General features: G+C 41.7%; 1 protein-coding gene and 1 long non-coding RNA gene across 2 annotated transcripts in view; one reads left to right on the top strand and one right to left on the bottom strand.

Annotated features, from left to right (window-relative positions):
* The window catches only part of LOC116688594 (uncharacterized), a 12,169-nt gene extending 7,089 nt beyond the window's left edge, over window positions 1-5,080 (top strand). The window contains exon 4 of the long non-coding RNA XR_004331810.1: window positions 4,959-5,080. This is a non-coding gene — a long non-coding RNA (uncharacterized LOC116688594). The remainder of the gene's footprint in view (window positions 1-4,958) is intronic.
* The window catches only part of LOC116688592 (plasma membrane calcium-transporting ATPase 1-like), a 158,283-nt gene that overhangs the window by 19,482 nt on the left and 116,588 nt on the right, over window positions 1-22,213 (bottom strand). The window contains 12 exon segments of the mRNA XM_032514734.1: window positions 1,637-1,828; window positions 3,901-4,007; window positions 4,714-4,801; window positions 5,955-6,134; window positions 9,949-10,186; window positions 10,406-10,647; window positions 11,531-11,773; window positions 12,479-12,693; window positions 14,544-14,626; window positions 14,628-14,668; window positions 14,670-14,701; window positions 20,673-20,708. Of these exon segments, the coding sequence (XP_032370625.1) occupies window positions 1,637-1,828; window positions 3,901-4,007; window positions 4,714-4,801; window positions 5,955-6,134; window positions 9,949-10,186; window positions 10,406-10,647; window positions 11,531-11,773; window positions 12,479-12,693; window positions 14,544-14,626; window positions 14,628-14,668; window positions 14,670-14,701; window positions 20,673-20,708 (1,697 nt within the window).

Raw genomic sequence — 22,213 nt, 5'->3', positions numbered from 1 at the left:
AGTCGGCGATACAATGTCGTCTTTGATTTTTCCCAGTAACTGTAATATTGCATGGCTGCTTAATCATTAACGCTTAATGATTGAACTGAAAAGGTGGGATCTTTTCCTTGGCCTGTCTTCCTCCTACTCAGATCACTGCTGCCATTTCACCAGGATGCATATGCGAGGAAACCCGCTTCCAGGTTTACACCTGCTTTTAAGAGGTGGAGAATTTTCTCTGCGAAATAGAGGTGCGCTGAATACATAATTAAGCGCACTTTACGCTTCCCTCCTATCTCTTTATGGGAAATTCCCACTTTCCCCCTCACCCTCCCATGAATGCAAATGCGTGACACGGAAAAGCGCAATTTGCCATTTTCAGCTCCTACGACAGGCAGTCTGCGCTTTTACATCGGTGCGGCCTGTTTGGACATACCTCGCCATGCTTTTTTCCAAGCGGTAGTACATCTGGCCCAGAGAGTCTACAGATGTGCTAGCGGCTCTTTGAGTCTGGACATAAGCACAGCAGTGCTTTGAGCTAAATGCTAACATCCATCCATCCATCGTCGGCCTAATTAGTTGTAAACACAAAGTAGCGCTAAGCCTAACTTACTTAATGTCATTAGTTTTGCAGGTAATTAGTCATAAAGAAAAGTTTTTTGACCTATTGATGGAAAGGCAGGGGATCACCAACGCTATTAAATTTCAACGTGAGCGGGACATTAATTCATGGAACTAAATATCAGGACAATCCATCAAATAGTAGGCCTACTGGAGTAATGGGCCGATCAACGTTTCCATCCACAGAGTCATACCACTAATACCAGAGGTGCTAAGGCTAAAATGAAATTTCATGTTTAGATTTATGTGGCGCATATAATACAGTATATGAAACTTTAAATAATGCCATGTTAAAAAAATAATTCCATACAAGATGAAAAATGTAATGACAAAAATCCACAGACAAATTATTTTCAGTATACTCCAAGGCTAAACACCGACATTATGATAATGAAATATGTGACATGGACGTTTTTAAATTGGTAGATGACGTGAAACCCAAACTTTAAAATGTAAACTTTTCGGAATTTTCAAATTATATTTCGGTCATGATTTAGTTTTAATGAAAAATCAAGTGGAAATGTCCTTTTTCTCGGGACAGGATGTAATGCCCAGGGCTGGATTACACCAATCAGAGTTTGTTCTGGAAAATTATGTGAAAATAAAGTGTATTTACGAAAATTACACAAACATTAAACAAAAAAATTGGATTCAATGTGCACACAAATGGAAAATAAAATTGTAGTTTGATTGAATGAGTTCATGATGATATTGGCAGCCTGGGACTTCCATAAAAACACCAAAGATAGCAGCTGTAATAAAGGCTGAACAGTTAGGATAACGTCAGCTTTACCAGCAGATTCTTATGTCAAGTTTTATTTCTATATCACATTTAAAAACAACAACAAAGTGCTGAACAGGGTTGATGTCAAATACATAAATAACAAGTGTAAAAATCACTCCAACCAAAATTCATCACAGGGAGACAAACACTTTAAAACATCAGAATCCAGGTTAACGAGGGTTAAAAGCTACAGCAGATGGTACTGCGATGACACCATGAGCAGTGATCCTCAGGGTGCAGCCAGCCGCCTACCTGTGTGATGCAGGCGCCGGTGAACGCCACGATCACGGCCACCACGTTGACGGTCAGCTGGAACTGCAGGAACTTGGAGATGCTGTCATAGACGTTCCTTCCCCACATCACGGCCTTGACAATGCTGGTGAAGTTGTCGTCAGTCAGGATGATGTCCGACGCTTCCTTCGCCACGTCCGTGCCGGCAATTCCCTGATGAGAAGAAGCAGAGGGGGACGATCAGATCCTGGTTTATCCTCTGGTTTTCCTCATAGAGCTCCATTGTTTTCCAAAAACTATTGAAAACCCATCAGTGTTCCTTCATTACCACGAAAACACACACACACGCACACGCACGTTTATTTTTGATTCAAGCCTACATACACCGTCCTGCTGCCACCAATCCTCGCTCCCCCAATAATTTGTTAAAAATGACAGTGACTTTTTAAAAAATGTAATTTTAATTCAGATAGCTTCTGCCCAAACTTTATTTGTACTACCTTAAATCATTGTTATACTGCTCATTTTAGCCTAACTTATTATATATATATATAAAAATTGTCCATAATAATAGCCGTCTGTGTATATATTCATAGTACACATTCACCTGTAAACTCTGTAAACCATTAGTATATTATGTTCATTGTACATATCTGTAAAATTTCTACTTATAGTAATATCCACCTGTATGTATCCAGCTGTAAATCTTGCTCACAATGCTTGTTATCTATATATTATATTCATAGGACTGTATCCATCTGTACAATTCTGTTTTTAGTACATATCCATGTCCTGCACTTATGGAACTATTGTATATCCTGCACTTACTGCTATTCCACTTCTGGTTAGACCTAAACTGCATTTTGTTGCCTTGTACCTGTACCTGTGTAATGACAATAATCTAATCTAAAAAAGAGCTCTGAATGTATGTGAACTAGAATTGCTTAATAAAATGATGTTTGAGGGAAAACAATACAGAGACCGGCTGTTTAAGGAAATTACTGGGCCTTTAAAAAGCTGTAATGTAAGTTGCCGAGTGTCTCTATGCAGAGTCAGGACCCTCCCTGAGAGACAGAGGTGATTGGCTCTCTGTTTTCCCGCTGAACAGGTGATAATGAAACTGGGACCCTTGGGTGTAAACTGAAAATGTTCCAAATGGGACACATTAGGACGGAAAGGTGACTGGTTCCAATCCCCAGACTGCCTCTGTAGTGTGTTGAGGAACAGTTAGCAGCTGCTCAGCGGCCTGCAAGAGACGCTTTCCCCAGTAAACAAAGGTCACAACAACACACAGGGGAGGCAGCTGACGTTCAATTTAGCCGTATGGGCTACAAAATCAGCTGATCATTTGTGCAATTGTGTAACTCGTTGTCTTCTGATGTCAGCTGGGCGAAACAACACATTCAGTGAGCAAAACTGCTTCAGGTTTCAACCAGTGTCTGATCTCTTAGTTGTCACTATTTCAACAGCATTTCTCAGGGCGGCTGCTAGCTCCGCAGAGCCCTCACACCCTTTATTTGCGGGGTTAATTGCAGTCACTACATGTCCTAAAGAGACATGTCATATTCCTATTTTTAACACTACTGTATGTTGGGCATTATTTGGCAGGTGAGTGCATTATGAACAATTTGTATGAGGAGAATAAAAATCTTATCGTGCAGCAATTGAATAGAAAACTAGTAGATTTCTGAAATACATCCAAATGTCTAAAACACAGCAGCATGGCTTGTAAAATTGTTAGTTTTCATACATTAAAGCATATGCAAGGACTGAGATCTGGGACCACGGTTTGTTAGCTTTATTTATTTATATATAATTTATAACATGTAATGTATCATGAGACCAGGATGTAGGAGTGATATTATTGTCTGTATATTAGACATACATAAATCAGAAATATAAAAGACAATCAGTCCCTTTGTTTTCCCTGTGTGTGTGTGTGTGTGTGTGTGTGTGTGTGTGTGTGTGTGTGTGTGTGTGTGTGTGTGTGTGTGTGTGTGTGTGTGTGTGTGTGTGTGTGTGTGTGTGTGTGTGTGTGTGTGTTGGTCCTCGGAGAATAAGCGGAGTAATGTGACAGCAGAGTGGCACCCCGCTGTGCTGCTGAGCATCCAAGCTCAATATTTATTGATATAGTTTCCATTTCACAGGAAAATCCATGACATTAAACTTAAGAGTTTTATGTATATATCTGCATTAATTAACTCAAATCAGCAAATGAGTAAAGCAGTGAAGAGCTGTGGGAAAAAAAAAAAAAAAAAGAGATGAAAATATAAGGAAGAGGTTACCATGGCAAAGCCGACGTCGGCTTTCTTGAGGGCGGGGCCGTCGTTGGTGCCGTCTCCCGTCACCGCCACCACCTGTCGGGTTTCACCCACCGTGCTGTCGATGATACCTGACCAACAGCAAAAAATCCTCCATGTCAGTGTAGTGCAGGCTTGCCAGAGGCTTCTTGAGGAATAATTACTTTTAAAGTGTGGTGGGGGTTGAATATTTTGTCCGCACACGACGTGCCACCAGCCCATCACCCGCCCCTCTCACAAAAGCACCAAAAGGACTAGTACACAGTTTACAACACAACAGGTTAGTCTGTGCATCAGTGAATTGGTCTACATGTGCACAGCAATTTATTTTTTTATGATAATATACTATATCTGATTAATAAAGGACCTAGGTGGAACTTTAAGGGCAAACTGCTAATGCTGGCACACTAATTACACTCCACATTCGTGGTGTTATTGAGCAGATAATACAATACATTTGGCAATTATAGTAATGCTATTGAACTTTAAGAGCAGAATAAGGTTTAGTGTAATATGTTTTGAGAGGGGAATATTTTGGTTTGGTTTTATTGGCCATTGGGCTGGTTTTGTCATACAAACCTGGCAACCCGGAGTGACTGAATGAACATTAGAGAATACAAAACATATTTATTTAATAAACATGTCACAATTGCTACAATTACAATTCAACCAATAAGAGACTTGGCTTAGAAACTACACCTATCTAACCCTAACCCGGGTATACAAAGACAAATAAACATGTAAGCAGAGTAAAACATCTTAAACAATATACAGTACATGGTCAAATACTGAACCCACCTTTGACCAGAGTGTGTTTGTCTGTTGGCGAGGAACGAGCCAGAACGCGCAGTTTGGGCCAAACTTTGTCCAGACGCTCTTGTTCCACCTTGGAATTTAGAAAAAGAATAAATGATACCAATAAATAATAATGAATAATACATTTACCAAATTATTTTAATGCAACAACACTATGTACCAAATACTGTGAAATTACACCCTGCCTGAGTAATGAAAGCATAAAACCTTCATCCATGTAAAGATAGTCTCGCTTTGCCAGACCGTCCTTCACAACGCTGCGGAGGGGGGGGGTCTGGCTAGTCCACACAGCATTCCGGGATGGGACAAAAACCTGCTCTGGTCTATCGGCATGACTTTCGACCAATCACAATCGTTATGGGCGGTGCTAAGCTCCGCATGGAGCCGCTGCAAAAATAGTCTCAGGAAGGAACTTGTTTTGGTGGAACATGTGTAAGTTCAAGAGTTGTTTTAGTCGTGCAACAGAAAACTCTGATTGGACAGATAGTCTAGCTAGCTGTCTGGATTTACCCTGCAGAGATCTGAGGACCAGGTAACCAAAGTCCACAGGAATCCACGGGAGCTTCCACCAACACAAAGAAAGTGGTAGGAAACAGGTGAAAAAACATGCATCCGGTGGAATTTCCTCCAGCGCCGGAGCAATTCCGGAAGTGGTACGTCGTCGATATAATGTAGACTAATTTAAAGATAACAGTCCACTTTTGGAGAAATGTTTTACTTTTAGACAGAAAACAATAATTCATTAAACAGTCGAGGAAAAGTAGTCTAGGCTTCATTTAAAGACTCGACAACCATCTACCATAGGACTGGACAATATGACCTCAAATCAAAATCTCAATTCTAGATTACAATTAATGAATGATATTTATTTCTCTTTTTTTTTTTTTTTTTGCCTTGATAATTCACTGACAAGGTTTGTAATGTAACGTATGCTCAACAATTGAAGTAGGGCAGGATTAAAAAAAAACAACATATTAACCAACATGGGGGAATTACGTCGGTTAGAGGTTCTGAATTTCATCATTTCATTAAAAACATCAGAAATCAGCCGATATTAGCTTATTACAGATGTATCGTGTTGTGTATACCCTGACTGATAAGTAACAAGAAATTCAAGGCTTAGTTACTCATCTTCTAGACAAAACTTCATACTTTAGGTAAAAATTTAAACATCATTGCTGGTTGGGGTCAGATTCCGTAACCCATTTCTGCAGTGGTCTCACCTCTCCCTGGTCGTTTCTGATCTGCTGGTTGAACTCTTTGCCCTCCATACACAGGAAGTCCTCGCCGGGCAGCAGGATGCCACACTTGGTGGCGATGGCGCGGGCGGTGTTGATGTTGTCTCCGGTAACCATACGCACAGTGATGCCTGCACGCTGGCACTTGGTAATAGCCTCAGGTACCTGGAAGGGTGTGAGACAGAAAGAAACGCCATGAAGCCTGGAAGATGAACACAGGTCAGAGAAACTCGCGAGCTGCTCTTTCTGATCTGAAGCTCATCTTTAAACCAAGTGAGACTGTCTGATGGTGAGTCTTTTAGTTAAAAGACTCCAGAACAACATCTTTAGATGCCACGATGTGGGACCAGCCTCATCCTGCAACAGCAGCAGGTTCTACACTGTACCGTTGCTGTTCTTCACATCCTAGCTGAGACCTCAAACAAGCACACGTCAAATCTTTGATCCACGCACAGGGACCCTTGACCCGAGGGAAGAACAAGTGGGGGGGTTGGGCTGTCTTTATGAGCAACATTTTCCAGAAAGTGATGAGGTCTGGAAACTAGGGCTGGTACTATTGTTCATAAAGTTCTGATACCACCACCATAACTTTGATACCGGTTCTTAAACTATACTTTTTTTCGATATCAATTTCATAAAACAAAACTTAAAATTAATTAAATTTAAAATTACACATTACGGCCCAAATCTTTTAATGTATTGTCAGCTCCTACTACGTGAGCCCCGTCTCTGTGACTAATGTAGAGTTTTCATGCCCATCTTTGGGATGTGTCACGTTAGACAGCCAAACACAAACATTATTAGATCTTGGTAGAAGCACGCTGCATGCTGATTGGCTCACTGTTGCTGATGAGATTTACTATTGAGGTATTGAAATTGGGTATAAGTGACGAGGCATTTTTCGATACGAGATACTTTAGAGGCAATTCGGACGGTGCCTAAAATGAATTGGGAACCCTATCCTACTGGAAACATGGTTGAGTTCAGTCAGAGTTTTTTTTTTTTATTAAATCACTGTTCCACAGCCAAAAGGTATTATATCATAAGCAAACTACATTTTTTTATTTTTTTTAAACAAGTCAGCTGGAGACTTAGTAAATCACAGAGCAAAAGTTAATTAGGCGACTAATGGCAAAAAAAAAGACGACCGACTGTTTGAATCTGCAACTAATATCACTGTAAACTGATTTTAAATATGGGCTGCGCTAGAGTGGAAAGCTGCCTGGCGTGGCAACAGTAACTAAGGAGGGTAGGGCTTCAGGGCGAGTCATTTGACATATGTGGGACACACGTGGGACACACAAGTAGTCCAGGCTGATCCGGGCTGCTTTACAGTTGCCGTGTGCCATCGCTGAAAATTGAACAGTGGTGTATCCTGACATGATAATGCCAATAATGATAATGATCCATGACCATTAATTGCAAGTGGTCTGATAGTGGAAGTAATCCCTTCTACAGTTACAGTTTGTTTGTGCAGACTACACACTGTCAGGTCACAGGTTTTCTTAGAAACATGCATGTAGCGGTGACATGTATTTCTTTTTGACTTAGAATATGATTTTTATGCCTTAAAGTGGAAAAATGTAGAGTTTTGTGTCCATCAGATCAGATGTTGTGCTGTGGACTGACTCCGACTGCTCTCCACTTATCTCTAACCCATCTGAGATCTTCTTGCTCTGATATTAAAGCAGCAGGCAGCGACACTGATGCTTTCTGAGCATCATTACAGGCTTCATTTAACACATCAGAGCATCTAGACACCTGACCACGACTCACCTTAGTGCTTCTGCTTGAAGGAAAAAAAAAACTCATTTATCTCAGCTCGGTCATGGATTATTGAATGTTTACACCCCCACGTGTTTGTTCTAGCACAAACACTTTAATATAATTATGAGCAGCCTGTCGGATGAGTTCAGTTACACTCCTGAGCCCCATGTTCTCTGTTCTTTCAGGAACAAAGAAGGCAGGACATTTCAAACTAAGCCAAACTCATTTTGTACCAGCGAAAACGGCTGCAGACTACAAACACTGATTATTAGTTCCGACCTTAAAAATCCTTTGAATTACACTGTTGGGACAGCCCTGTTTTTCAGGGGTGGGAGGGTGCTGTACACATGCACGCACAGACATGAATGTGCCCCCGCTATGTGTAAAATGATGCAACAAAGAACCAATAAAAATGCCAATACACAGTGGACAGGCATTAGTTTGCATTACTTTGCTTAAAAGACAAGACCAAACCTGTTTTCCATGATGACAAAATGTTTGTCTTACTGAAAACATAGCAAGATAACTTCTCCAAACTCAAACTTTCAAGCTTCTGTAAACACAACACCCAATGCACAGTACAACAGTTAGACAACCGGAGGGAACGTCGCAATGCAAATACACCATCATACGGTGTTTATAAGACACAAGTTAGCAGAAATTGTCATGCTCGATAAACACACACATTGCTTTACTAGTAGTCTATTTATTTAAGGAAACTAAAATATTCAGGAAAACATATACAGAAAGGAACTAGTGGCACCAAAAGTTATGATATGTTAGAACACACACACACACACACACACACACACACACACACACACACACACACACACACCACACACACCAAACCAACACACACACACACACACACACACACACACACACACACACACACACACACACACACACACACACACACACACACACACACACACACACACACACACACACACACACACACACACACACACACACACACACACACACACACACACAGAGAGAGAGAGAGAGAGGAAAAATACTGAATATTGTTTTGTTAAAAACAGCAGTCCGCCTTTTATACAATTTGAAATACCGGTAATAAAAACACACTAAATAAAACAAGGTAAGCTGTTGATTTTCATAAATCTTTTCAATAAAAAATATTTTCTATATCTTTTTAGATGAAAGTGTCATTTTTTTGTAGTTTTTATAATTTTTGGGCTTTTGCCATATTTAAAAAGGTGCTCTAAGAGATGTTGGGTGACGACACTTCTTCTTGAAGAAACAAAACGAGGCTAGCTCACCCCTCCCTCCTCCTCATCCTGTCCCCTCTCCCTCCCTTCCGTGCACTAACCCCCCCCCCCCCCAATACCTTGTTGTGCCCCAAAAAATGCATCACATCGCACCTTTAGATTAACGGTAAATATTTCCAAGGCCTTCAGCTGAGTCATCATTTATCATGTATGAATGTGGATAACGTTAGTGATATTTAGATGCTTGCTAGTTACATTTCTAGTGAGGTATTGGCAAAAACCCATTTTATTTCTGAGTCACGGCTTTGTTCTGACGCCGCTGGGCGCTCCCTCTCTTCAGTCAGTCGCTATGTCTCTCCCCTCTGCTTTATCGACCAGCTGTTTGTAACATTAAAATAAAATGGATTAAGGATCATTTCATTTCTATAGTGTATAGCTGACTTCTCTATTGGCTGTTGAAACAGGTGACGTCTATTACGTTCTGTTACTTTAACAGCTGAGTCTAGACCTCAATTATAAGACCCCCCCATTTTTACTAGGTAAAACCCCATCTTAGATAAGGACCAGTACGGTATTTAGTAGGCTACTGGGTTTTGGTAAAAGGGCACCCTAACACTGAAGAGACTCAAGTACTGTATCAATGTGTGGTACCAATGACAAATCAGTTATGATTATCACTTTAGCTGAGTGACAGGTGGTCACAGGAGGCGAGCTAGACAGAAGGCTTCATTGAGCCGTAGTTTGCTCCATCCACTTAACCTCTTTTTCCCATTTTTGGATTTGCCGACGGCAGGTACTGCCAAGATGGCGGACAGAGCCACCGGGATCCGCCCCTCTTTGAGCTTTAACTTGGCTCTAGGATCAGTGACGTCCAGGAGACTACATCCATATCTTATACAGTCTAGAGTTTGAACAGTTGAACGACCTGAACATAACCTAGCATTAGGTGTTTAGGAGTTTAAATTGGACAGTACCTCAGGTCTGACGGGGTCCTCGATACCGACCACCACGATGCAGGTGAGGTCATTCAAGATGTCATTCTCGTTGTCCCAGTTTGGCTCCCCTGCATCGGCGGGAAAGTCCCTGTAGGCCACACAGATGGTCCTCAGGCCATCGCACGCCATCGGCTCAATCACCTTACGCACCATCTCGTCACGGTCCTTCGGCTTGAAGATGCGAGGCTGACCCTGGGTGTCCAAGATATAGGAGCATCTGGGGAAGGAGGGAGAGGGAGAGAGAGAGGGAGAGAGAGAGAGAGAGAGAGAGAGAGAAGAGAGAGAGAGAGAGAGAGAGGAGATCATTAGATAGGGTAACAAATGACATCCTTTCATCCATCCACCCCCCCAATCACCCACTTGTCTGTCCATCCATCCAGCCACTGAACCATCCATCCACTCCCCCATCCTCAGGTTATTTGATCTCTTTTCTTACTTTCTCAGGACTATCTCCGATGCTCCTTTGCTGTACATGCGGAAACCTCCATCAGGGTTCTTCAGCACCGTGCTCATAGACTTGCGGGAGGAGTTGAAGGTGTAAACCTTGTAGAGTTTCTCTTCGGGGACCTCATCTCTGATTGGCTGGTAGTCCCTCTTCAGCTCCAGCACCAGGCCCAGCAGAGCACACTCGGTCTTGTTGCCCACGTGGCGGGGAAGGCCACCTTCTTTTTCCGGAGACTGAGGAGAGACAAAGGGTTTGGATGGGATTTGATATTAAGGGGCCTTATTTTAATGATCTAAGCGCATGGCGCAGGTGTGTGTAGGGCGTGTCCAGATCCACTTTTGCTAGTTTGAAGCTTTGCGCCTGGGTGCAAGATAGGGCCCTGAGAGTTTTAAATTGGTTTTGTGTCATCACGGGCCACAAGGAGCACCAAGACTACTTCGGCATGTAGAGTTGTTGTTTGATTTTAAGGAATGTTGGTTCACCCACACAAGCACACATATTAAGTCAGAAGTTAACCTGCAGTTTGACAGTTTGGGGCTCTTTGGGTTCCTTTTCATGACGTTGCTCTTCCTGATGAAGAACTGTTGCTGGCAGCAGATTATATCAGCTATAGCTATTTTACATATTTTAACTGTTTACTAAACCTGTATTTAGCAACTAGTCAAGCTCTCTTCAAATTGTCTAGTCAACATCTTCTGTTTTCTATAGAAAAAAGGACATTTTGATGTAGGAAATCCCAGCTCTGTTGATTGTAGCTAACATGTTTATGTTGACAAGTTGCAAAGTTAAGTGCAGCTTAAGTACAAAATAAAGAAATTTAGCAAAAAATCCAAAGCCTTATGTAATAGTCTTGTGGGCTGTATCTGGCCCCAGGGCAGGTCATTTGAGACCCCTGGGTTAAGGACCAGAATAAATTAATTCTCCGGGGAAATAATAGTGTCCTGTGAGTGAGGACTGGCTTTTATACTAGTAGACCTTTTTGGAAAAACAAAAAACAAATAAGACCAGTCCTTACCATTTTAAGGGCGTTTTTAGACTGGGTTTAAAGATAACGTCTAGATCAGGTCTAGGTTCAAGTGTTGTGGTTGGATGCAGCTGTGACAGTGAAGCTCTCACCAGGATCTTGGTGGTGTACGCCGAGTTGATAGCAATGCTGTTGACCATGACTTCCAGAGTCTCTGCTTTAATGGCTTCTGGTTCGGGAACCTTCCTGTAGTGCGTGTCGCCGACGTACGCCTGCACCACCGTCATGCGGTTCATGGTCAGCGTGCCCGTCTTGTCCGAGCAGATGGCCGTGGCGTTGCCCATGGTCTCACAGGCGTCCAGGTGACGCACCAGGTTGTTGTCCTTCATCATTTTCTAAAAAAAACAGGACAAGGTTAAAAGCTGCGGCCTGTGTTTAAGCAGTTTTGAAAACTACATGACTTGGCCTTAACCCTTGCGTTGTCTTCCCTTCAAAATTAAAAAGCAACACTTTTGTTGACGCTTTTTATCAATGTTTTTAACTTTTTTTCCCATTTCGTCCCTTTTTTCAACACTTTTGTCACTTTGACGTTTTCAACACTACGTAACACTGACTCATTAACTTTAGTTTTACAGTTATTTTGGGAATTTACGGTCAATAAACCTCATTTATAGGAAATTATACCTAATGTTTGAGTTACAAAAGCAGAAATTAGGAATTGTTTAGACAAAAATTGAAGGAATGGATGTTGATGGATAATCACATCCTGGAATATGTCAACTTTTACTCAATACTATTTAAAAACCACTTCAATTTTTCCCCCTAAATGCTATAATAAATGAATAAGACGCCCCAAAATTAATGGAAGTAGAGATTTGTACTTGCCAAAGAGCGTTGTGTGGAATCAATCATGTTATTTTGGGTAATTACAATTGGGTAGTTAAAAAGAACATTGATATAGGAAAACAGGTCAATTTGACCCGAGGACAACATGAGGGTTAAAGTGAATTAAATAAGTGTTGTTATGAAATCCTAAACAAAAAGGATTCTGTGAGGAGCTCAAACTGTGATCATCTTACATGTCCCATAATCCTGCTTACCTTGACGGAGTAGGCTAGAGAGATGGTGACAGCGAGCGGCAGCCCCTCGGGAACGGCCACCACCAGCACGGTCACGCCGATGATGAAGAACTTGACAAAGTACTGGATGTAGATGGGGGTGCACTCGGCCACCCAGGTCCGACCCTGGACCGCGAAGGTGTCGATCACAAAATAGAGGATGAGGATGATGACCGTCAGAGCCGACATGATCAGACCTGGTTCGAACGAGCAGAGGTTAGACACAGGCACGCCTTCCAACCATGACGAGTCGGTTTTATATTTCAAGGCCACTGGTTTCCACAGTGTGAAATAAAAACTATATATCCCAAAATTGGTTTGCAACGCTTCCAAAACACCTAACTGTGCTTTTAGGGACAATCCGCTGTCCAATAACTCCCATAAACACAAAGCCAGTAAAATGTGCTTTGGTTGTTTTGGGTATTACAAAAGTTTACGGACACATGCCATGCAATCACAACTGGTATGGATTAACCCTTTGCTGCATGTCATCCCCTTTACGCTCTCTCTCTCTCTCTCTCTCTCTCTCTCTCTATGTTCTCTGTCCGTCTGTACTATCAATTGTCAAATAAAGGCAAAATAAGCAACAATAAATAAAGATTGAAAAAAGTTGCAGACTTCATGTTTGTGAATACGTTCAGTCTTTAATTACTTGATTGTTTGCTGAACGTAACATTTGAATATATCAGGCTTGTAAAACACACCGACATCACAGGTGGTGATTCTGGTTAAACCATAGCCAAAAAAATTATTATTGGTTTATGTTTGAGCACGGCGGTGAGATTGATTTTTGTTTAGATGCAAAACAAAAGGAAGGGTCTGCAAATAGCAATACAATTTAAAAAAAAATGCATTTGCCTGTAATGTTTGACTAATACATATTTGCATGTCAGACAATGCCTGAGTGTAAACTTAGAAACAGGTGAGACCAGGTGAAGGAAAGAAATCCACTGTTTGTGTTCTTCTGCTTCACCTCTCCTGTCACTCACTTCCTGTCAAAGTGTTTTGGTCCACATTCTATTCGGGTGGTTTATAACTGAAGCCCTCCAGCCCGTCCTAAAAGCCCCTCTGTGTATTAAGGTCAATTGAAATGCCACAGAAAATACCTTCAATTCCGGGATGAATCATGTTCCTGAAAAAAAAACCTCCATCCAATAAAAGTGAGTGCATTCTGACCCTTTTCCTCCCAGTCCCTTCACTGCCTGAGCACTTTGCGTGCTATTAAAGGAACAGTCTGACCTTTCTGGAAATCCACTTGTTCTTCGTCTTCTCCAGAGTCAGATAAGAAGATGGATACAGAGACAGGCCCAGGACGTGTTCAAAAACACTGGAAGCAGGGGGGAACTGCTAGCAGAGCTTTAAAAAAAATCCACCTTTCAACAACTCCAAAGCTGTTTGATTTACCCATCGCATCTTCTTGGTATTAAACTAAGCTATTAAAAATCACCAGTCAATCCTGGAGTCAGCTCAGGGTTTAGAGAAAGTAGATTTAAGACAAACCCGAACGCAGATTGGGCTAATCTTTACTTTGTGTTTGGTGCAAATTAACAATTCACTTAATATGGATATAAGCAACTTTCAGCAAGTATGTGGTAAAAAAAACACTACCGCTTTTGTCCAAAGGGGCCGCTAGAATCAACCCAAACTGAAAGTTACATTTAGCCACTTTAAGCATGCTAAGGCACTAAACAACCTGCTAAAACATCTCTGTGTGTGGTGGTGGTGTGTGTGTGTGTGTGTGTGTGTGTGTGTGTGTGTGTGTGTGTGTGTGTGTGTGTGTGTGTGTGTGTGTGTGTGTGTGTGTGTGTGTGTGTGTGTGTGTGTGGTGTGTGTGTGTGTGTGTGTTGTGTGTGTGTGTGTGTGTGTGTGTGTGTGTGTGTGTGTGTGTGTGTGTGTGTGTGTGTGTGTGTGTGTGTGTGTGGTGTGTGTGTGTGTGTGTGTGTGTGTGTGTGTGTGTGTGGTGTGTGTGTGTGTGTGTGTGTGTGTGTGTGTGTGTGTGTGTGTGTGTGTGTGTGTGTGTGTGTGTGTGTGTGTGTGTGTGTCTCACCAGCCTTCCGATCTGTACAGCAGTTGGTAAGTTTGCCCTGCAGCAACGACTTCTCCTTCTTGGTCACATTAACCTTCTTCACGGTTTAGCCTCTCCTTTTCCTCCGACTCGGTGGCCTCCTCACTCTCTCAGCGGCTGGATCTCCAGGGCGATGCCATCTGGGTTTTGGTGGGGGGTGGCAATTGGAGGTTGGGAGGTAAAAGGAGAGGGGGAGTAGGGGTAGAGTAAAAGGGGATGAGGAGGAGGGTTTAGGAGAGGTCAGGAAAAGGGTTTGTGATGAAGCAGAGGTGAAGATAGAGGACGATGAGGAGGGAGAGAGAGAGGATATGGGACAGAGTGATGAAAGATAGACGGTTGTATTTTTCAGAATGGAGATGGAAGAGAGGAAAGTTTTCAACGTGGTCAGGATTGGGAGCAGAGGATGAGGGAGGGAAGGAAGGCAGGACGGGTTAACAAAAGGTGAATGAATTAAATCAATGAATAATAATAAATTGCACAACAAAAAAGGGAGGAGGGAGCGGGGATCAGGAGTGGTTTGAGGGGTTGAAGGGTAGAGAAGCAGAGAAAACGTTACAGATCAGTCAGAAGGGAAAGCTGAAAACGACTGGACGAGTATTTCTCAGCGATCAGAATAAAAAGACCTGTGCTCTTTAATCAACTTTAACATCTTTAATAACATGGTGACCCTTTTGGCTGAATGCTAAGAGTAGCGTCTCATCAATTTATGATCACAGGACACTCATGGAAAAAAAAAAAAAAAAAAAAAGGTCCAGGTAGCTTTCAGAGAGACGAGTTGAGAGCAGCAGACCATAATGAAGAGCAGCAGACAGAACAGAGAACAGCAGATACAACGGAGGATTTAACCAGGGACACACACACACACACACACACGCGGCTAAGTTATAAAGTCTGGTATGGTGTCTGGTTTCCCGTCCTGCTCGGCGGCTTTGCTCCTCATTTGCATAAACAAACAGTGTATTTGCAATTCACTTCATCAGCTGGGATGCTGTTTGGGCTGTAGTACTGTAACGTGGAGCTCTTTGATGTGTTTGATCTCTGCTGCAGAGCTTACACCGAATTGGGCTACACTCCCTCCATCCACTGCGGTTTGTCATATTTCCATAGCAAAGAAATGTGAGCTGGTGATGTATGCTCTGATCTGACACGCTGAGTTGTGATGTGCCGTTGACTGAGCTGACAACACTGACTGGGACTGAGATGGTTTATTAACATCCGATCCTGGAAATGTTCCGATCCGTCAGCTACCTCTACTGTCCAATATTAAACCCTGGTGGAGAGTCACCGCGGGTAGCAACGTCAACATCACTTCTGGAACCAACAAGAACAACAGATCATGGACATAAAGCAGGTTTAGATTCCTGGATGACCGCTACGAAGTTCTAAATGACGAGAAGACCCTCTGCCCAGGTTAGCTGGAGATTGGAGATTCTCTTCCTATTGTCCTGTTTTTATTGGCAAAGCCTATCGAGTCATTGACTGTTAAGATAAGGTATTTATAACATTTTCTATGCATATATATATATATATATATTTTTTTTTTTTTACAGTTTTTTGCAGGAGAAACTGTCACTAGAAGCAGCCAAAAGCAAATAATAGGAATCTGGACTGTTTGGTTAACCTATGTAGTCCTCTTTTGTGCCTCTTTTGTGCATTTTTAGCAGTAAAAAGAAATTGAAATGTATTATAACTAACTGACTGATGGGACCGCATGCAAGAACTACTACAAACAGGGACAAGAGAACTTGTTGAATTAAAGGAGTTATCCTGTCATATGACTCACGTGTCCACAAATTGACACATCTATAGACAGAAACAGGTTGTTCTAAAGTGATTAAATGCATCAAATGATATAAGCCTGTTGTATGATGCATGTACAGACAGAGAGATGTGGAAGAAGCTTATTGTGAGTGTGAAGGTGGGAACGCTATGAGGCTTACCGAGGGAATGCTCTGAGGATGAGGTTTTATGGTATTAGCATGATATATTTTATGTGTAGATGTGTTTCCTGGGTAAGTGAATATGCTTTTATTCTTCTATCAATGTGGTAAGGCGTTGTGTTCAATGTATTTTTTAATTTTGTTGTGCTCATTTACATACATTAGGGTAGCAGAATATTAGAAACACCTCCTTATGTATTGCAATCCATTACACCACCACTAACTAAATACTTCAATGCTAAAACATGATTTAATTAACACCTTTATGACAGGCAGAATATATACAGTATACTTTATTGCAGAGGAGTTGTATTAGATTGCATTAGAGCTAACTAGGTGCCCACTGAGCGTGTGCCATAGTTGGTAATGAGACTAATGTAATAAAGCTAATGCACTGTGAACTGACTCGACATTTACAGTAAGTCCTAGTACGTCCCAGTTGTAAGGTGCCACTCACTCTAGCGACTTTTGATTTTCAATGGATTGTAGAAGAACTTGTGAAGTAATGCGGTTTGCCGTTTTCTGACTGAGGAGACCTTGAAGCTCAGCAGTGTAAAGTTCCTTTTACTCTTTTTGGTAAAGGAAACTTGAGGAAGAGCAGGTCGCCTTATAAAGCAATTTGGGAACAGCGATGACCAAATCTCACAAATGCACACCTCCTAGGGAACAGGTGGTTCAGGTTGTACACGTACAAGAAAAGCAGTGAGCTATGATTCCTCCAAGCTCACTTTTTTCACTATTCGTGTTCTGTAGGTTTCTTAAAGATTTAGGGATGCTAAAGCATTATATCGTTAATGTGTATTATGTTTTTGAGTTTATTTGACACTTTTATCCCCCAAAACTCCCTCACTGTCTTTGTCACTGCCTCATTCTGAGTTTCATCAGAAGTTCCCACACAGAATGTTGCTAAAAGGGAAGTCATTTCACGGCAGCATGAGCTCAACATGACATTTAGACACTGTTGAGATGAGTCGGTGTCAAACCAGGAAGCTGTGGAGCTTTATGCACATGGTCCACTCTGAAGACAAGCCACAACATAGAACTAACTGACACAGCGTCACATGAACAGGACTGAGACCCACTGACCAACCACAGAACTGTAAACAGGCGCAGCACTGAACCATGGGAGAGCGCACGGCGGGCAGAGGGGAGGGGTTATCTGACAGTCAAAGAAAGAAAGCAAGTCAACAAACAGAAGACAAACTCAAAAAGGATAACCCCAGAAAAAACGGAGAAAAAAAAACAAAAACGACAGCGATGCAGAACCACGACAGAGATAGACAGGAGGAGGTAGAGGAGGCTGCAGAGCTGTGGAGGCTGCAGGAGACTTCAGCAAGACAGAAAAAAAACAACGGAGAAGAGGGAGAGAGTCAAACAGTGATTACAAGACAACATGGAGTCCTGAGCAACACCCTGCAAGGAGGCAACAGTAAGAGAAATGGGAGGAATCAAAAAAGGCGAAAAGAAACTGAGGATACACAAACGGAACAGACGACAGCCCACAGCCCACTAATACTGCAAGGGTGCAACTCCCACACACACCGACAGCCTCGCCTCAGCCAAAAAAACAACATCACGGCACGTTTGGATCAGTTGGATTTTCTCAACGGTGTCAATAGAAAGTCACATCCATCCGAATATAAGAAATGTGTGGAAATGTGTGATGGGGAAACATTTGAAATCCTCCACTAATTCTCAAAAACAATGAGGGCTTATTGCCGTCGGCAGAACTCAACACCTCCGCGCAGATGTTTCACATTAAAAGCCTTCCAGCAGCTCAAAGGACAAGTCCCCCCCCCCCCCCCCCCCCCCCCCCCCCCCTTTCCTATCGCTGTTGAGTTACTTCCTGAAGAGATGTTTCACTTTAAAAGCTTTCCAGCAGCTCCAAATGCATAATTTCCCCTAGAGCTTAAACAACATCAATAAATCTAAAAATATTTTGATGACTGATTAAGTGTTTAAGTCCTATTCTAGCCAAGCATCTCCTAGTTCCAGCTTCTCATTTGTTAAGATTTGTTGCTTTTGTTGTACGTGAGAGGAAACGGACTATCTTTGGGTTTTAAATTGTTGAACAGAGATGTCAAATAGGGCTTTTGAGAAGTGTGATGAGCAGATGAATCGTCAAAATAATCCGTAGTTGCGGCCCAAATACTCCCGTTTTCCTAGTAGGCTTTTATAGTGAAAAACCTGCAGGAATTGATAGTAGCTTTACAGTGATCGAAGGAAACAGGAAAGTAGGAGTGTTTTATAGGAATAAGAACCAACTGGGAAAGTCTAATTTAAAGCCGCACTCATTTTTTGGCCACTAGGATGCAGAAGAGCTCCACCATAAGATAACCTATACACAATCTTGACATATTATATAAATATAAGATACAAACAGCTACCTACTTCTCCATCCAGCACACACAAAGAAGCATCATCATCCCATTGGTGTCATGTGACCAACAGCTGCTGGTGAAAACGTGGTTGATGAGAGTGTTAAACTAAAAGTATACAGGATATGTGCTGTGGAACCAAAACTAGGAGTGAAAAGAGGCTAATGAGCTCAAAAGAGCTACAGAGTACTTTTACTCAAGTACTGTACTTAAGTTACTATTTGAGATACTTTTACTTTACTCAAGTATTTCACTTTTTTATTATTTTCACTTAATACTTCTACTCCACTACATCTCAGAGGCAAATATTGAACTTTTTACTCCACTATATGTCTCTAAAAAAATTATAGTTACTTTTCAGATGACAGTTTTTCAACCCCTTCCTGTCCATATGTATCTTAGGAAGTGTTAATGTTGAATGTCTGTGATGATCTGAAGGATGAAGTGTTCCTTTATGTGTGTGAAAATGATCCTACGTCTACTTCTTGCATCATCACGGACACCATTAAGTTGAGTTTTAGACATTATGTACGTGGTTCTCACAGGACAGCAACGCTACAAACATATGATGATTTTACAGAATATGATGCATTGCTGTAGATTAAACTACCAAACATTATATACGCTTAAAATTAGCACAACATTAAACATCCACAGCAGTAAAACGCAACATACGCATTCATAATATTAATGCAGAAGCATCATTTCCATTAGTAAAACACTGCCAGGGAACATTTACTACACAATGAGTATTTTCTTAAGAAAGGTTAGACTTTTACTTGCAGTGGAATATTTTACAGTGTGGTATTTTTTTAAGGAAAGGCTATGAATACCTAGTGTAGTATTGTGAGCTACAAAGTTATCCATCTGACTGAAGGTGTTACTGCAGATTTTGTTTTTCGTGTTTTTTAGTGGAGGTCATCCATGACCTTAGCTCTGCGAATTATTTCTGTGTGCAAAAGTGTGATGAGTGTCCAAGAGCAAAGGGAGTGTGTATGCGTGTGTGTGTGTGTGTGTGTGTGTGTGTGTGTGTGCGCGCATCAAGAAGCATTCTGTCCACAGCAGATGCTTAAACCATGGGAGGTCGAGAGAAGGGGAGCTGTGTGTGTGTGTGTGTGTGTGTGTGTGTGTGTGTGTGTGTGTGTGTGGAGACAGCTTGCAGAGGAAGTTGGACATGTGCTTGATCACACAGGACATTGAAGGAAGGTTGGAGCGATGACGTCATCAACACAAATACACAGCCATCAAATCCCTTAAAGTTCAATATGGAGGGACACCGAGGGAGCGCTTAACAGTGACACCCATTAAGGACCCCTTAGAGGTAAGACTAGTAGGTGAAAGTGACCCTCAATGGTGGAGTTATATTTGTGGCTCAACTCTCAGAGCGCAAGAAAACATTTGAGATTTTGCAGCACATCACTTTATTTTGGGGAGAATTTCTTATAACACCAAAAAAGAAAATTGAGCAACTGTGGACGCTGTGATGGCTACAAAGACTTAAGAGGTTGGAGTGCACCCTTTTACAGGTAAGCAAGGCGAGAGAGCTTCCCACTTTATACAGCAGAGAGAAGAGAGAGAGAGAGATAGAGAGAGAGATGAGAGAGGAGAGAAGAGAGAGAGAGAGAGAAGAGAGAGAGAGAGAGAGAGAGAGAGAGAGAGAGAGAGAGAGAGAGAGAGAAGAGAGAGGACCACTTGACACTCCCCTCCTGCCGCTGGGTGGAGGGTGAGGAGGGGGTGAGTAACAGGGATGATGGAGGGACAGAGAGGGACAGATGGATGAATGGAGGGGTTACCTTTGTTGCGATTTTCGGGGGGTCCTTGTTTTTTACCTGTTCGGACAGAGAGAGAGGGCGGAATGCTGATAAGATGGCTCAAAAGAAAAATAAGATCAAATCAAACCAAACTGAGGGAGAACACAAAAGTTCAAACTGATAGAAACCCACAGGTGTGTGTGTGTTGTGTGTGTGTTTTAAGCAGGAATGGACCTATCAGAGGAGAGAGACGCGCCACTTCCTGCTGCGGAGAACCAACAGTGTTTGACAGCGGAGCTAATTAATGTATCAATATCGCAGTAATCTAAATAAATAAAAACGTATAGTTATACAACCAAATGTATAAACAATATATACATTATTGGTTTGGTTTACTACAATGCTCTTTGTACAAGTACATCAGTTATATACATGCTAGCCTATTGTGTATGTGCTATATTGGTTCTGTTCATGTTGTACATATACAGTAGCTACATTCATCATTGTCTATCATTCATTTTCATTGCTCTTTTTAATGCACTTATGACTGTTTACTACCTTATGGTTACATGCAAATCTGCATTCCCTTGTACTAGTGCTGAATTTGTGCAATGACAACTAAATTTCATCTAACATTTTCTTGAATGTAATGGATCAATCAAACCATTTTGGCATACTTACATATTTCTAAAATCAGGTTTGTCGTGATTGAACATGTTTTCTGAAAAACCTGGATCTCGCCCCACTATTGCTATGGCTCTAGGGATGGAAATGTGTGTCCACTACTTTGGTTTAGACCATGAGATTTTGAACAGACATGCGTAGTGCCCAGATGATGACTTGTAATAACTTGGACAATTTTAATTTGTCCAATACTTTGGTTTATAACCTAATACCTGCAACAATAATGACGTTCCCAACAGCCGCTGGTTAGACAGTGAGTCTGAAGGGTTAACATTCTTCTGAGTTACCCGGGTGGCACAAAGCTTAAAGGAATAGTTCACCCCAAAAACCATACAAATTACAATACAAAAAACGTTCCGTAAAGAAGCTGTGCAGAATTATTCAAAGGTTTTGTGAATCCATAGACAACTATTTTTGCTCGGCTCTTCTTAATGGCATTTGATAGAAAACGTTTTCTGAGACCATAGAGAGCCTAGGAAAGTGAGTACTATCCAGTATAATTTATATTGTTTTTGGGTGAACTCTTTGATTCTTGTCAGCTGGCATATATTTATCAGATACGTGACAGGTCAGGTGTATTTTCATCCTCACATTAACTTCCTGTTGCCCTAATACGGAGCTCTCTTTTTCTTTTAATGGGTTTGGCAAGGTCAAAATCAACACACAGACACACAGACACACACACACACACACACACACACAGACACACACCTTTGTTATTCAACTCATGGTTCATGATTGATGACAAAGACTTAACTGCTGCAAGTGTGTGTGTGTTTGTGTCTCGGTGTTTGCACATACTCGAGGCTCTTGCGCTGTAAGATAACCAATGGGTGCAACTTTTACATGAATGCATGAAGGTGTGTGCGTTGCAATGTCTATGTGTGTATGTGTGTGTT

This window comes from Etheostoma spectabile, chromosome 4 (assembly GCF_008692095.1).
Source record: "Etheostoma spectabile isolate EspeVRDwgs_2016 chromosome 4, UIUC_Espe_1.0, whole genome shotgun sequence".
In the NCBI taxonomy this organism is placed as follows: Eukaryota; Metazoa; Chordata; class Actinopteri; order Perciformes; family Percidae; genus Etheostoma; species Etheostoma spectabile.
The sequence above is the reverse complement of the archived record's forward strand: the minus strand, read 5'-3'. Positions and strand labels throughout refer to the sequence as shown.